Source organism: Colletotrichum fioriniae (assembly GCF_027942845.1).
Source record: "Colletotrichum fioriniae strain IMI 355084 chromosome Unknown scaffold_1, whole genome shotgun sequence".
Classification (NCBI taxonomy): Eukaryota; Fungi; Ascomycota; class Sordariomycetes; order Glomerellales; family Glomerellaceae; genus Colletotrichum; species Colletotrichum fioriniae.
Window position 1 is genome coordinate 6,016,858 of NW_027076837.1, and position 16,460 is coordinate 6,033,317.

At 50.7% G+C, this 16,460-nt stretch overlaps 4 protein-coding genes across 4 annotated transcripts; 1 reads left to right on the top strand and 3 right to left on the bottom strand.

The window, feature by feature from the left end:
• Positions 1-1,172: 1,172 nt before the first annotated feature.
• On the bottom strand, positions 1,173-2,581 carry N0V96_001554 (uncharacterized protein; the record flags this gene model as incomplete). Its single annotated transcript, XM_053194137.1, has 6 exons — positions 1,173-1,207; positions 1,280-1,401; positions 1,451-1,514; positions 1,595-1,859; positions 1,959-2,299; positions 2,356-2,581. The coding sequence occupies 6 exons, from the start codon at positions 2,579-2,581 to the stop codon at positions 1,173-1,175; spliced, it is 1,053 nt and encodes a 350-aa protein (XP_053048334.1).
• A 4,261-nt stretch (positions 2,582-6,842) lies between these two features.
• On the top strand, positions 6,843-8,417 carry N0V96_001555 (uncharacterized protein; the record flags this gene model as incomplete). The annotated part of the gene is made up of 1 exon (XM_053194138.1): positions 6,843-8,417. One exon carries the CDS (start codon positions 6,843-6,845, stop codon positions 8,415-8,417), a length of 1,575 nt encoding a protein of 524 aa, XP_053048335.1.
• Positions 8,418-8,658: 241 nt separating this feature from the next.
• On the bottom strand, positions 8,659-10,527 carry N0V96_001556 (uncharacterized protein; the record flags this gene model as incomplete). The annotated part of the gene is made up of 1 exon (XM_065756262.1): positions 8,659-10,527. One exon carries the CDS (start codon positions 10,525-10,527, stop codon positions 8,659-8,661), a length of 1,869 nt encoding a protein of 622 aa, XP_065615502.1.
• Positions 10,528-11,442: 915 nt separating this feature from the next.
• Positions 11,443-15,815, bottom strand: N0V96_001557 (uncharacterized protein; the record flags this gene model as incomplete). Its single annotated transcript, XM_053194141.2, has 4 exons — positions 11,443-13,323; positions 13,606-14,019; positions 14,980-15,668; positions 15,728-15,815. The coding sequence occupies 4 exons, from the start codon at positions 15,813-15,815 to the stop codon at positions 11,443-11,445; spliced, it is 3,072 nt and encodes a 1,023-aa protein (XP_053048338.2).
• Between the last annotated feature and the right edge of the window lie 645 nt (positions 15,816-16,460).

Consider the following 16,460-nt stretch of genomic DNA (forward strand, 5'->3'; position numbering starts at 1 on the left):
ATGCAAGCGAGCAAGGAACAAAATGTCCAGCCCCAATCCAGATGAAAAGGGATGAAACAAAAGCGGCCGAAAGAAGAAAAAGAATCTTGCAGTATGGTGACGTGACGACAGAGTTCATTCCAACTCTTATGCTTAAAATTTTGATCATGTAGATTTATGAAGTAAAATTTAATAATCTGTCAGCATGGTTCTTGTGGAGTTTACAGAGAAAGTTCCACTGTGGACGTCTGCTACCTACCTGGATCCATAAGTTGTCGATGCTTTCAAAGAGCGCTGTTCGACAATACTTGCAACAAGAAAAAGTCATCGTGACTCGCGAAGCTTGAAATCTGAGGCTGTTCATAGTTTTTGGCAGTATTCGTACTTCGCCGACCTCGGGTCTTCTAGAATCCCGGCGGCCCAATGGTCAGGAATTTGAGTGGCACGCCAGGTGTCCATTGGTTGTGGACTCAACTGGCTGTGCCGTTCACAAGCGACAAGCCAGTTCTTCCAAGTTCCAACCGAGAATCTCATTATGCTATTTATCGTTGACAATGGGCTCCCCTAACAAACCACTTCCCAATACTTGCTGAGGTAGTATTGGTAGCTGACTCGAATCCTAAAGTTACCCCGTGACCCCCTTGCACAATATTCTTGGCTAGAAATGCTCACGATGTTTACCCCAAAGCAGCCTCGCTTCACTCATCCCGGAATCGATGCAGTCGCATTTTCATTCACCGAAGCCAAGAAAATAGTACTCAGTCAACCATTAGAATCGAGCCACCACGGAGCCTCCTTGTAAAGGCCGGATTGAGGTGGGAAAGACGAGTCATTCTTGAAGTGCCAAGAAGTTGGCTCAATACCAAGTCCGGAATCCCGTTCCGTCTGGTCGTTTAGATGCCGCTTTGCCTAATAGCAGCTTCTCGATGCCAGCATACATATCACCAAAGGAGTGTCAAAATATTAAATCGTTGAAGCATTGAATTCTCAAGTATCTCCACATGATACACCACAGTACACATGTAGTAAAGACCGAAAAGAACGCCCTCTCGCCTGAGACAAAATCATACATCCTAGGCCGAGGAACAGTTCCTAAAATCCATCAAAGAAAGCTCTCACTCTTCACTGTTGTGCCTGTCTTGGGTGAGGTCGGCATCCCAGGATCCTTCTCGTCGCTAACAGAGGCGAGGCATCTAGCAGCCAGCGTAGATGGACTGAGCGAAGAGGGCTAAAGAGCAACATTAGCATTCAATCGAGCTAAAGCTATCAAAGCCAACTGGGACAAATAATTTAGACTCACTGTAAGTGTCGGCGTGGTTGAGGTTCTGAGCAGCCGTCAAGCTGCGGACGAAGTTGTATCCGTATCCGTTGTAGTCAGAGGTGCCCTTGATCTGGGTCAGGTGCGTCATCTCGTGAACGATACTACGTTGGTCAGCATCACATTTGATTAGATAGAGGTATCAAAACTTACGTAGTCTGTTGGTCCTGAGCATGGCAAGTTGAAGAGGCCGCAGACATGGTGAAGAAGGTGGGGCCTGTTACAGGTAGGTTCTCGTTAGATCTTGGTGGACTGACAAGAATCATGAGACGGGTTTGAAAATAGCAAGAGACCTACAGTTGACCATGTAAGATTGAGAAGGAAGAGTGTATGCGATGACGTTGCTGGAGCAGGCGCCGTAGACATCACTGCAGTACTGGCGAGAGACACCAGAAGTAGTGCTACCGCACTCAGAGACAATTCTGCCAAAGACGGCAGCAACGGTGTTGCGGGTAGCAGTGGTAGAGGACTTGAAGTACTCAGTCATGCGGGCAGCCGGACCAGAGGCAGCAGCTGAGGATGCGGCAACGGCAAGGGAGCGGCAGCGGGTGATAGCATTAACCTATTTCCGGCAAGTTAGTTCGGGTGGGATCCGGGCCAGAAGTGGACCCCGGCGCGGAGCTGGTCCGTGCATCGGTCCGAGCAGGGAGGAGTGACTTACAGTGGCAGTGCGGCGGGTGCCGGTGCAGTCGGCCTGAACGGCCGTGCGCTTCTCAATGAAGGCGGTGCGAACGGAGGCAGCCTCCTCACCATTAACCTCAGTCTTGATGCTGTTGCTGCTGAAGGGAACAGCGCCAGCAATCTCAGTCGAGTCGGCATCGGCGTAGAGGAAGGAGCCCTGAGTGACGATCTCAACGGCGCCGCCGGTGCTAAGGTCGTGGAGCTCGGCAGCATCGAACTCAACCTCGACAGTCTCACCAGCAGCGACAGTCTGGAAAGCTTCCTCGGTCAGACCGGCGGTGGCAATCTGAAGGCGGATGCCATCAAAGTCGATCTTGTTGCCTATCATGTATTGAGTCAGCGTAAGTCCAGCCCTAGATGATGGGCACAAGACTGACCGGCGGCGAAAACTTCGACCTTCTCAACGGGAGCCTTGTCAAGAAAGGTGCCGGTCTTGAACAGCTTGATGGCAGAGTCACCAGTGTTGGTAAGGGCAGCCTTGACACCGGAGTTGCCAATAGCCTCAAGCTTGACGTCAAGTGGGGACGTGTCGCGCTTGGCCATGTCAACGTTGACGGCGCTGGCCAACGTGGCCAGCAGAGAAACACCGATGGAGAACTTCATGATGGATGCAAGAACCGGGAGAGCAAGAGCAGAGGCTGTCGATGAAGATGGAGCTGTGAAGGGTGAGACAAGCAAGGCATCTTTGGTTGCAGGTCGAGTCGCATCTCTTTATAGTGATGTCCCCGATTTCATCTTTGGTCTTCTCCTGAGCATATCTCGCACTGCTAGTCGATGAAGTTGCATCAAAGTCCCATCATATCTGAGCTAAGCAGAAAAAGGAAGATAGAACGTCGCCCAGACTGCCTAGACGGACTTGGGACTAAAGCATGGAAGGTGGAACGGGCAAGCCTAACCGATGCCAAGATAGCTAATATCAACAGAGACGGTAGTTAAGACTTTCTGCAACCGGCTAGTAGATAGAGAACAGACGGCATTGATCTCATCTACTGTGTACATCCAGACAGCCCTGCCGATCACAACCCCGCATTGGTTGTGCGAGGATATCATGACACTACGGTAGACACCACATGGCACCGAAGAGGCATTGGTGATATAGTTGCTTATTCCTGGATTTCATTGTTATCGTGGGGGACTCTTGGATTTGACCAGTATGGGCGCCATTTCATCTCGACTTTGTTCTGATGATCCCGACCTTCGCCAGGGGAAACTGTTAGAGCCATAGAAGTAATAGAAGCAGCGATACCTCGCGATGGAAACTCCGCCAACTAGGACATCATCAGCCGGGACTCCGGATGGGCTATTCCGCCGCTGGTGATTCCTTGCCGTGGTCAGTCCGCAAAATCAGGGGCTTTTCGCGTTCGGTAGTCTAACCAAGTTACGACTGGCAATTGAATTACAGCAAGGCTGCAACCGAAGCTGGTGATCATTGATGCCCAGAATTAACGTCAAGTGCCAGCCTCCAATAAGAAATTGCCAAACATGAGATGCCAAGGGTTTGCCAAGTGCACAAGCCGGAGACTAGCTCGAGGGAGGAAGGAGAAGAATAAGGATGAAACCTCGACTTCTTCGCCCGCTGCCAATCTGCCGGTGCAGTTCTGGACTTAACGAACGTCTGCCACGGTCAAGTCATCAGCTGGCTGACATGTATGGGAAAACCGCGCCTGCCGACCAATGATGATGGGAGTGGAGTATGCAGCTGGATGACTTCGGCTAACATACAGCAGAATTATGTGGACGCTGGTGGAGCTCGCTACTTCTGAGTTATCGCCCCAAAGTTGGAATTGACCTGCACGACTGGAACTGTTGACCGAAAAAGGGAGTTGCCAATGCGTGATCGGTAAGCTCGGTACCTTAAAGCCATTAAGGTAGCTTTGCCGAGAAAGCAACCATGCGTGTGCCGACTGGCTGCGACTTTTCATTTCAGCAAGCCCAACTTCCAGCATGTCCCACGCTTCATTTCGCGCCCATTCACAATCCTTCACGCGTGTTCAATACGTTAAGTTGGCTACTAAGGCAAACCATCAGAAATGAGCGACAGCAGTGTTCCGCAAACAGCACCAGCAGCCCATGTTGAGTTTCTCCCCATCTATTAGCTTGGAAGCTCTAACAGACCTTCCTTCTTTGGCCCGGCTGTTGAGGTGCGAGGGGCACAGCAAGCCAGTGGAAATCGAACTAGCTTCTGGGCGCGGTACGTGAACACTGCAGCTCATTTCTTATTGTCTCTTGGCTTCTGCTTGGCTTCCTCTTGGCGATAAATACCTCCACTTCCGCTCTGAACTCGACCGTGCTCCCCGCGGGCAAATCGCTTTCCCGGAGAGCCAAGCTCAAAGATGCCGGAAGTTCTCAAGGCTTGTTGTGCTATTCAGCTCGTATTCTGCAAAACCGCCCCCTCCATTACGTGAAGGCTCATACTTGTGCATCGGAGACACGCATCAAAAGAAGAAGGTCTCTTGGGGATTCTGGAAGCGATCTGTTTACTGCCCTTCTATGGGCTGATTATCATGATAAGCAGACGTGGAGATAGTTGAATGTCGACTGGTTTTTCGATGGATCATCGATGGACTCAATGATACAGATTGAAGATGACGTTCATGATAGCGAATCAGTGATGTCAGCCTTCTTTGCCTTAGAGACCTTCCTGATCAGATACATGGAAAATATCTGTCCTAACAAGAATCTGGTTGCATTTAGAAGGGCAGGGAGAAGGATCTTCCGGGCATGACGCCGAGGGAAACTCGCCTTGGCTCTCGCTTCCGTATCTACAGGAAACATTTAAGCAGGAAAGAGTTTAAATGAGCTCTTTGGGCAATCTAAACTTCAATAATCCGTGTAGTCATTCAAAGAGAAAAACACAATGACACTGCACTTCATATTAGATCGAATAGGAATGGTATATGTAATCAACACGCCGTCATGTTGTTTTATAAACACCACCTGCATCCAGGGCACATCAACTGCAGTTTCTTCTAAGAACGATGAGCGTGAAGACAAGTTTAGGAATAGACGCACTAGATTTAGCACCGCAGTTCTTAGTAATTGGTATCCTAGCTCCATTACCAGCTACTGTAATAGTAATGATCACATTCAGAGCAGATGTTCGAGACCTATAGGGAGCGAAATCGTGTCATAGTGGTTGAGTTCCTACTCTTTTGATGTAGGTGCAATGTGCATGTGGCTTTGCCTTCGATTGTCCATCGTACAGCACACTAAGGTACGTGTGTATTTAGACATCTTCGCACCTCTAGATGCGCGTATAGTAGAATATAACTTTTTGGACTTTAGGCAGGCGGAAATGACAGATGACGAAAGTAAGTTGGCTTTTTTAGACATAACGCTTTTCTGCCTTGCATAGAATGCACATGAGATCTGACAAAATAGACCGAAGATGACGCCTTCTTGTTTTATCTGCCCGTCAGACGACATTGGGTTTCTTATAGCAATAGAAAAGGAATTAGGTTTCGGGGGTTTTGTGACTGGACCAAAACTTAAATCACCTTAAATACTTACCTTACCAGCCCTACTTACTTTCATGTATTGCCAGTGTATGGTCTTTATATGAACCCCCCCCTTGTACATAGAAAACTGTCTCCTCAAAAGCGCAATTACCTCAATGACATCGACTCCGTCTTCCCCTACTAAATTCACCGTTGTCAACGCTATCTCCTAGCATGATCGAGGGGTAGAAATAGTGAAAGTGCAGCATCACCAGTTGAAGGCCAGAATACAAGAGCGCAAACAAGTAGTCCCCCAAAGATGAGATGAACGATCTTACTTCTTAAGTCTTCAAAAAGTCCTGTCCTAGCTGCACTACATATTCTTTGTGACCGCAAAATGAGGACTATAGGAACTAGTACATATTGGGGTCTACCACCTTGGCCTAGAGGATTCCGCTTGCTATTTGTACGCTACCATATCATAGATCCCTCGGGCGCCAGGACTGCAACAGCCATAATCAACTGATTTTGAAGCTCAATTGATTGTCCTCGAATCACCTGTCTCATTCGGGCAAGTTCTTCAAATCCCCTCTACTCGCGAGCGACCTCCATTAGAAGTTAAGCCGTACCGCACCAAGTCGATGAAAAAAGCTATGGACTAGGAATCAGATCGGACCTGAACTCGCGCAAGCTAATTTTTGCATGTGCGCAATTCTATACCAGGACTCCAGGAGCAAATGCTTGTGCTGCTTCAGTGCCAACTAATGCCGACTAGGTGCGACATGATGTCATTGGGCGACGCAATCCCAATCTACCTTACTCACTCGCTCCAGGCTGGCTATGCAATAAGAATCACATCAGCATTTCGAAATAGCTTCGGTTTCGGTTTCGGCGGTGCTCCTTTACTCATTTTCACCGCGTTCCCCGTAGTTGCGGCCGAATGGATCGTTTAATGGTGAGCAGATCGAGCATTTTGGTGGTATTTTCTCGGACCAGCCCCACGACGACTTAGACGAGGATTACGAAAGCTGGGGGAGGCGACGATCGCCAGCACTGTCGCCGCGTAATGCAACCCCCAGGCGCTCAAGACTCAGCCATAATGTTAGTCGATGGAATGCTAGTAAAGCCGCTATATCCGTTAGGAAACATCACCCCATAGGCCATGTTCTGAGCTTTGAACCAATACGGCTACACCGATCCTGGCTAATTCAAGCGTAACGAAAAGCCATGTTTGGTGGCCATAATTACATGCAAATGCTGTGGAGGCTTTGCAATGTCATATATATAGCCATGCCGACTGCTGCGAAACATATCATTGACTCAGAGTTACCAGTCCACCAGTAATAAGAGTGCTTACCCATTTCTACTTTACTCTCAACTATTACACTCTTTCTGACTTACCAAATTGCCTTGTCCACGTACCAGCAATGGTGCAAAAAGCCGTCGTCGGCGCTGCGCTGGCCCAGGCCGCAAGCGCAGCTCTTTACGATACTGCTGTTCAGACAAAATATGGACTGATTCAGGGCTACCCGGCATTCAATAGCTCCCCGGCAAACATGTCTCTTGATAATTGGGCAGATATTGCCATCTGGAAGGGGATCCCCTTTGCTGCCTCTACTGCAGGCAACAATCGCTTCAAGGCGCCTCAGCCCATCGTCGCATGGAACTCAACTCTCGACGCCAAGTCATTTGGCAGCATTTGCCCTTCTGCTGTGGGCAGCGGTACAGATGCCTACACCGTTGGCGAAGACTGCTTGAACCTCAACGTCTGGAGCGCGGCAAACTCAACAGATGCCAAGTTGCCTGTTGTCATGTGGAGCTATCCGGCCGGCTCAACCGCAGCGATGCCGCTCTTCGACGGAGCAGGCATCGCCGACAAGGGCGTCGTATACGTCAACTACAATTACCGCACTGGGTCTTTCGGCTGGCTCGCAACGCCCGAGCTCAACCAGGAGAGACTTAGCACCGCTGGATCGAATAGCTCGGGCAACTATGGCATGCTGGACCAGTTCGCCGCTTTGAAGTGGATTCATGAGAATATTGCCAGCTTCGGTGGTGATCCTGACCATATCACAGTCATGGGCCAGTCCGCCGGCTCGGCAGCTACCTACCATATGCTTAATGGTCCTCTACACGGCGTTCCTCTCCATGGTGCCATCATCCAGTCCGGCGTCCGCGACCCTCACGACCCTCTATGCACTAGCTTGGCAGAGAACTACCGGAGTCTGGACGTAAACATGGAGACGGCGAGCAGATACATGGCCTCGATGAACTGCTCTGATATTGCATGCATGCGCTCTCTGCCGATGGAGGATCTGGTCACCGAATTCCTCAACTCCGAGTTCGACTTCACGGCTACGCTCGACTACTACGCCATGCCGGACACTTACATCAACACCTTGAAGGAGGGAATTGCCCAGGATGTCCCTGTCATGACGGGCAACACTAGAGACGAGAGCGGGGCGGAGTACGGCCTCAACATCACTCTTGCGACGTACATCTCCGACTTGAACGAGACATTCAGCACCTGGCAGGACAAGTTCCTCGCCGCATACCCTGCCAACGACTCGATCACTGCCTCTGCAGCTGAGAATGCCCAATGGACTGACCGCTCGAAAGTGGGAACATTCTTCTGGTCACAGTTGTGGCAAGCCAATGCTACATCGTCAGTTTACAACTACATTTGGGACCACGCCCCGCCTGGGCAAACTCAGGGCGCCTTCCACATGAGCGAGATTAACTACGTACACAACAACCTTTACGGAACCGACTCGCCATGGACTAGCGAGGACTACGAGATTGCCAATATCATGAACAGTTACTGGGTCAACTTTATCAAGACTGGCGACCCAAATGGAGATGGCTTGAACCAATGGACGCCTGCAAGCAATGTCAGTGCGACGGTGATGGAGCTTGGTGATGGCTTCCAAGCCCTTCCTATTGCCAAAGACAACCAGATTGAGTTGTTTGCTCAATGGTTCGATACCTTGGTTACTTACTAGGGTATCTAGGCACATGCCGAAACTGAGTTACTGTCAAGCTGTAATCATATTGCATCACTTGCCTTCGGAGGAGTGATCAAAATTATGTATATATATCTTACTTCATGTATCCTTCAGTCTTATAAACTATTTCACAGTAACTCCCTTGCACGCGGGGTCCTCTTAATGTACTCATCATGGCATGTACCGAGATCCGAACCAATATATGTATCTTCCGAATCTAAAACGCCAAAAGTCCTCCTCAGCTCTGCGGCGTTGCTGATCTGGGGATTTTGAACGGATGTGCCTCTGTGTTGAGAACGTACTCATCCAGGCTAATGAGATCGGGTGGTGAGAAAATGAGATAGAAGTACTTGAGAGTCTCAGCGAGCCAGAAGCTCTGTGGAGGAAGGGAGTTAGCAGACTGTGTCACTCCGATATGGGCGCGAGCAAAGCGGATATTCACCGCAGGACGTTTGCAAATACATACCTCCATCTCGTCCAATTTTCTCGTCTGATGCGGCGGAACAGTAACATCAGCTATGGCTGAATAGGCGTGCTCCGTCTCTGTGGCTTTCAGAATCGACTCAAACATTTGCCAGGCAATATCTTGGAGATCTTGTCGGCCCGTCATCCGGTATAACAGGAATATGCTCTCAATTGCTTCGGGACGGAGGATATATCTCGGGTCGCGGGCATTTCGAAAACCCTTCTTCAGCCTCGGATCTCCCTCGCTCTTCCATCTTGACTCGTCCCAGAGGCATTCGTCGTCCTTCTGTGTATCGCCGGTCTTCCGGGCTTCGCAAGGGATGAGATTAAAGTTCTCCGGCATCACGCCGGACGCAAACGCATCATACGCCCATGCACATCCTCGTGCAACCTTCTCACCCAGAGCAACGTGATTGTCGACGGAGAAGAGTCTGCCGCCGAGACCAAGCATACCGCCCGCAAAGCATGCGAGGTGCTGGCCGTCGGATACGTGCTCGATCCGGTCGGCGTAGACGAAGGCATCGCCGGCGAACAGGATGTCATCTCGATCTGAAACCATAGGCCGGAAAAGTATGTGTTGCTCTACTATTGCCATGGCTCCAATGTACATCTTCTCGTACGATGGATCTCGGCCGCCCAGTAGCGCAAACATTTTCGGCAGATATTCGTAAAGTGAATCTGCCAAGGCTCCCAGCGTGAAGCCATTGTCGGTATCGACTCGTTCCTCTCTGAAATTGATCATCTTCGGCCACATCCCGGGAAGTTTGGACTTGAATTGCGTGCCTTCAAGAAACCTCGTAATGCGATCCACGGCGTCGAAGTATTTCGGATTACCCGTCAGCTGGGATAAACGCGTAAACTCCATAGCTAATGAGCCCGGGGAAGCTGACGGATCGTGCGCGCCAGCTAGCTGGGTTCCATTCCTAGCGTCTTCGAAGTTGATCCAAAAGCCTGGCAGGCGGTTTGGCGTATCGAATCCCATGTAAAGCATATCCCCCAGTTCTTTCGCTTTATCGAGGAGGGCAGGCTCGCCACTAAGATCGTGCGCACTAAGCAGGCCGCCTAGGTGTCTTATCGTAGTTTCAAACATATTTATGCTGGTGGCTGTTGTGTTGGCCCAATCCAACTTCACGGCTACGTTGGCCGCGGCGCGGAACTCGTCCTTGAGCTCCATGATCCAGAGCGTATCGAGAGAATCCACCAGAGTCGCAGCCCATCCTCCAAATGTATCCTTAGCTCCGGCACTTACAGGCGCTAGCTCATCCCGACCCCAAGCAAACTTCTTGTAGCTGTTCCAACTTCGGATGAATACATCGCGGACAGCCTTCTGTCGCTTCGGTGCCTCTGGATGCGGATTACCCACGCCGAATTCGTGCTGGATCGAAGGAAGACCTAGTGATTTGCCCGTCGGTAGGGGCTTGAAGGAGGTGACGGGGTGGTGTTGCTCTACTGTCGCCCAGTCGAAAGAACTCTTGCGGAATGTGATCTTCTCAGTCTGGCTGCTGGTGCTGGGGAATAATAGGATCGGTCTAGATTCGAATGGAGGAAACAGTAAGAAAACCGTGACAAAGACTGCGGCGAGAAAGACAGCCAAGCGAACGGGGCGCCGTGGCGCAAGTAAGCTCTTCGAGCGCATACGCATCTCAACGGTATCAACACCAGACGCGCATCGTGCGATCTTCCGGATCTAAAAAAGTTGTGACCAGACGAGGGCAAGATGGTTGAATAAAGCAACCGACTTGGCATTGAGACGAACAAACTGTCCTTATTGTGAGAGGTCTGGGCAGACATGAGCATCATATAGCTCGGTAATTTCGGTCATTTTCAAAGGCTATTCGTGGTGGAGGGTTACGCGGATCGTCGTTGTGGACACTCAGAGATTGGACCGTGGAAGCTTCATGCCGGATAGCGTTTGTTGCAGGAAGGTAGCATTACCATGTTGCAGGGAACTCTGCCGGCGGGAACAAGGCGACTATCAATTTAAAGTGCACTGATCGACAAGTTTTGTTAGACGAAACAGTTTCGATCAAGTTGCGGGACAAACTCAAATCCAATGCCACCTCCTTGCAACCGTCGACACCTCTCCTACTGGTTACCAACGCACGGGACGGAGCCGAAACCGACGAGGCGAGCACTCGCGTTTGGCTGAAAGTTGGGATGTTCCAGCAAATTGCTTTGTTCATTCGTTAATTTGTCACCGATTCACGCTTTTCGATGAGCTGATCATCCGCGTTGTAGGCCGGACGAACCCGGGAATTTCAAGACCCTCTATCTGACTGAGTTTCTAATTCCACTCAACTTGAGTTGTCATTGAAAACCTTATTTACTCCACACAACAATAACAACAACAAGCTTTCTCTTGCGGTAGAACAGTCGGTCTCGCTTGTCAAGGTCAAAAAGGAAAGTTTACCGCACTTTGCTGCATGCAATACGCGTCGCGTTGAGAGACGCTAAGTACTGCAGAATTGCGTCGTCGACAACAAGTGAGATACTTGAACAAACTCAATGTCATAATGCTGTGCGCGTTGGCACAGTTACGGCTGTCTTGAATATCATCCTAAGTTCTTGTCTTTATCTTATCCAACAGCAATGCCAGGTTCTGAATACCTGCCAGACCATACAGCGCGGTGACGTTGGTAGAAATCCCAGCAGCCTCATCTGCGGGCTCGAGAACATGGTTCTTGCTCACCGGGGTGCTTTTCCAGACAGCGTTGGGACCATAGTCCCGAAAGCCATCCCCATTCTCAAATTCTTCCAGCGCGCGTTCAGTCAGATCAGCCCTGTTGAGCTCGTTCGCCGCAAAGGCAGTCAAGCGAGAGTGTCCTTGTCTTAGCTGCAGTATGCCCCAACCAGGTTTGCCGTATCGAGTCTCCTGTTCTTCTAGACTAGCGTTGAAGAAGATGCAGTACTCTAGCCATGCGGGCCTGAACCCAGTTGCGTTTGCTTTCTCTGGAAACTGCTGCAGGATATCGGCCGCCACCTCAAACAACCCGAACATTGCTGATAGGTGGGAAACCTTCACCACGCCTTGGTTTCCAGGGTCTGCGGCGGGTGGTGAGATGACTCCGGTTGACGGATTGTAAGTCGCATTCCCGGTAACAAAGCCGTTGGCAAGGACACCAATCCCTTCAATCGACCTGAATAGCTTACTCTTGGCCTCATTCCATCGTAGCCCCCGACGCTCAAATTCAACAAGCCAAGAGGCTGCTAATGATGCCCAGTCCGTTCCCAGACTGATCTCAACGGCATGTGCATCTGGGCTGTAGGTCTCTCTGTTCTTTCGAACCTTTCGGTACGGATCGAGGATCAGAAACTTTTGATCCGTATCGAGCGTCTCTTCGAGAAGTTCTCCAACACGTTCGTCGCCGCCAGACAGGTAGTAGAAAAAGCGACGATATAAGGCATTCGATATACGGGCTTGTTTGCAGCTATCACTCCAGTGCTGCACGCCGTGTCGTGTGCCGAGGCCCTTATAACGCCCAAGATGGTAAACGTCTACCTCCCCAGTATGACGAGTCAACGCTTCCGCCATATTGAATACATCAACTCGACCGGTTCGCAGAAAGTACAGCCAAAGCCACAGATCTGGTGACAGCTCTGAGTTGTCCCAGGCATATCCGCCGACGTCGTATCGCCATGTGTGTCGGTCTTCATCGTACGTGTGCATGATATCGCCGTGGTCCCAGAAGCCGTACCAGCGCCTTTGTTGTACCTGCTTCTCGTAAAATTGAAATAAGAACTCGAGGCGTCCATCGATGGCTGAAAGGCCTTTGGCGGAGTCATTCGACAAGGGAGACCAGTTTGTGCCGAGGGCTTGGCTAATGTGAATGGCTTCCGGGCTAGGTAATAACTTTGGAGGATCTCGAATAAGGTCTATAAGTGACGAGAACTCATGGCCATCTGGCGTTGAGTCCGTCACCGATATCATCAGCTCATTTGTGCGGGCTATTCCATAAGGCGACCCAAGCTCTGGTTCCCAGTCCTCGTAAGTGATCTTCAGGGCGTCCAGCTGATCGTCAAATCCTTGTTGTCCTAAGCCGTCATGATAAGGGCGAAGATCCATGGGCCCGGCTCTGGGATCGTAAAGCCAAAGTGTCACCTCGGTGTCTTCTTGAGACGCTCCAAGGCCCCGAATGTCGATTCCGGTTGGGTATCGTTCCCAGAAATGTCTCGACCCGATGGCCAACCCTCCTTGATTAGCGCCACCGACGTAAACAACTCCTCCAGCCTTGGTACCACTGGCGGTCTTTATCCACGGATGATCCTTCTTCAGTCGTTTCTCGAGCGTGTACCCATCTGGTGAGAGTTGATGCAAGCTGAAGTCATTCCAGACGGGTACCCAGCGCATAGAAGCTGGGGGTAGCTCCGGATCCCAACTCTCAGGAGACGGCAGAGGCTTGCCCCGCACCTGAGCGGACCTGACCTCTCGCCCAGGGTCCTTCCAAAGTCCAGTCAGCCCTTGAGAAGCCTCGGCAAGAACACCCCCTGATGCTCCAGAAAATCGTACATGGCGATCGAAGGCCGCTTCTTCCTGGAGAGGCACCTTGAGGCGAACCCCGATCCCTCGAATAAAGTCGTTTTTTTCGCCATTATATATTATGGTGTGAACTATTCGAATATGACTAGACCCTGCATATAGATAGAACCTGAGTGTGAAGGGTATCCATGGTTCGTGGGTCTTGGCAGTCGGCTCAGATTCTTGAGGTTCTTCGATATGTACTCCGCGAGCGGTAATGACAGCGCGAATGGGACCAGTCTGCTCGACTTCCACCGAGCTTATGCTTCCGTAGAAGTTATGGTGCTTCACCAGAGAGTCCGGTTTATCGGGATCACATACACGATCCTGGGAAAGTAGAATCAACCTGCCTTGGACACCAACCGTATTGCCTTTAGCATTAACAACTTTCTCGATGATCTCGTTTCCTGTCTTTGCAAACGATATATTCATCTTCGCAGTGTCAACCGAGATGAATTCGGAGTCTTCCTCGACTATGAGCGCATCCGGATATTGCATATTGGCGTCCGACGAGTCAACTGCAATAACGCGGTAGCTCTCTTCTACTGTCTCAGTTGAGGGAACTGCATGACTTGTCCATTTCACTGATCCATCAGGCCAGAATGCTGTTGGCCATGTCTGTAGTGGAAAGTCGCTCCCACTCTCCGTTTTGCAAACGAATGCAGTATTCGAGTGGTAGCAGATTCCTTGCCGCCAGGGCACCCCAAAGGTGATCCCTGGGTTCGAGGATGGTCGTTTCCCGAGCCAGTGGATAACTGTTTCTCGAAGGGACTCCATTTGAAAGACTAGAGCTCTTCAGTATTTTGATTTGCGCAAAAGTTCTAGGCGCAGAGAATACAGCGATCCGATACGGAATCGGGACCGAGGAAAGGAGTAGGGCTGAGGAACGGCGCAGCGATGTGACCGTTACCTCGGGCTTGCCAAGCCTTAAAATACTTCTTCAAGATATGGCGATCAGGGGTCTCATGCATTGAAGCGGATTAGAGCTGATGTTGTCATTCGGAGGATTCTGACGTGTTGCGGGGGACACCGCCGAACGCCGGACTCGGGCGGAGAAAGCAGTGGGGCCGGACTATATGAGTCTTGCCGATAATCGCCCTCCGTGACGGCTTAGTCTCGGGTATAGGCGCCGGAGGGGTCGCCAAGTTGCTTTTGTTGATTTAAATACCTACCTAAGTACCTAGTATAGAGATTCTATATAGAATTTGGTATGAGCCTGCATCCGATTTGGTGCGGCGAGATCGACGTGCATGAGCAAACGCCTTCAGGGCGCCCCGCTTGTTGGAAGCCCAAGTGCATTATTCCTGCGATATCTACCTTCTAGGTGACTGAATGGATTCATTGTACAGAGACGAGTACGTTATCTTACAGTCCTCTCAAAACACAGATTAAGTAAATCGTAGAGCCAAACAGTAAAAAAGGGATCCTGTCCTATTTTAACCCAAGTCGAAGATCTTTCAGGATTCTCTGAAAGACCCATCTCAGTTCATCCCAGCCCAACCGAGTTGGCTTCCAAGTCGGCTTGGCAAAGTACACGCCCGCTGCAACAACTCCAAGACCAAATGCCCAAGGCATTACCTTCCGCAAGCCAGTAAAGAAAGCGAGCTTGAAGAAACGATTCTGTCTCGTTCTCACTCGCTCAAGGTGCTCTTTTCTCTGGTTCGCTACGGGGAAATCGACGCCGTTCGGGACGTCCTTACCCAGGAACTCGCACAACGGCGCCCAACCGTCCTCCAGCTTGAACTCCAAGAGTCGGTCCTTAGGGACCGCAGCCCGGACCTCTGCATAGTGCTTCCTATAGCGGTCTTTGGCGACTTCTCTCATCTCGTCGACATTTCGGACGCCGTAGAATCCCAACAGGATCTTCCTAAGAGTCCTCCCGCCGTTCAAGCCCCATGCCGGCCCCAGGAAATCAATGATCAGGTTCGCGCGCAATCCCCAGGTAGTCTTGAAGATGGCTTCATCCATGCTGTGGAACCAGCTGTCGACGTCGCGCTCAACGAGGATGACCTTGGCCTCTGGATACACCTCAATGAGTTGTAGGGCGAAGAAGGAGCCCATGTCGGTGACTGCTTCGTAGGAACCGAAGAGGGCTTCCCAGTCTTTGCGGGTAAAGGGCGCGCCGTTATGAGTTGGGAGTGTGGGAAACACCGAGTCCGCGGCGCGAGAAAATAGCGCCCATTCGCGCGGCGAAGATATAGCCTGGATGCCGTGATGGACTCCCTGGTAGCCCAAGATTGCAAGAGCTTTAGTGATGGAAGCAGAGCCTGCGTCGTTGTTTAGTCCTCTGGAGACATGTGTGAGTTACAGCGCTTTGGGGACGAACCGGTCCGTGTCATTCCCAACGAGAGGACCTTCATCTCTTTAGCGGACAGAGGCACTGAAGCCACTGGCAGAGGCGTCTGGGCCGCCATTGTTATTGGCGTTTCTTTAACCGCTAAGCTTAGCGTTTGAAGCTTCAGTTGTGGGTAGCGATAGAATACTGGTGAAAAGAATTGGTGAAGGTGGAAAGTCAACGATTGAATTTCAGAGGCAACTAAGAGTCTAACACAGTCAAACCAAACTCCCGTCCCCTGAAAACCTCGAGATAAGAAGCAAAGACAGTCATTGATATCAACAGACAGCTCCAAGCACGTGGACAAGTGACAGGCGCTCAGGTCCTGCTGTCGAGACAGAGAGAGTGTTTCCGCCGAGGGATCCCTGGTCTTCAGGGTGCGAGTCATGAACTTCGCTGAAGCTTGTCAGTCTTAGCCCCTGTTGCCAGTGGATCACGTCTTTGCCATAGACACATTCAGCGCTGTATTCCCCTCATCTTTCTGGTATCGATCGAGTGGTTCATGGGATCCAGTGGACATCACCACCATCGGTCATGCTGCCAGTACCATTGAGATGCGCCAGTGAGTTGCCCTGCTTGACGAAGTATCCATCTTCAAGAGTTTCAGCAGTAGGTTATGCTTCATCTGTCATTCTGTCAAGAGTTACGTTTTGAAGAACCAGAGCGCTAGACTATGGAAGCAGTGTCTGAAAGCAGTCAAGAACTTTGTAAGTTGACGTCTCTC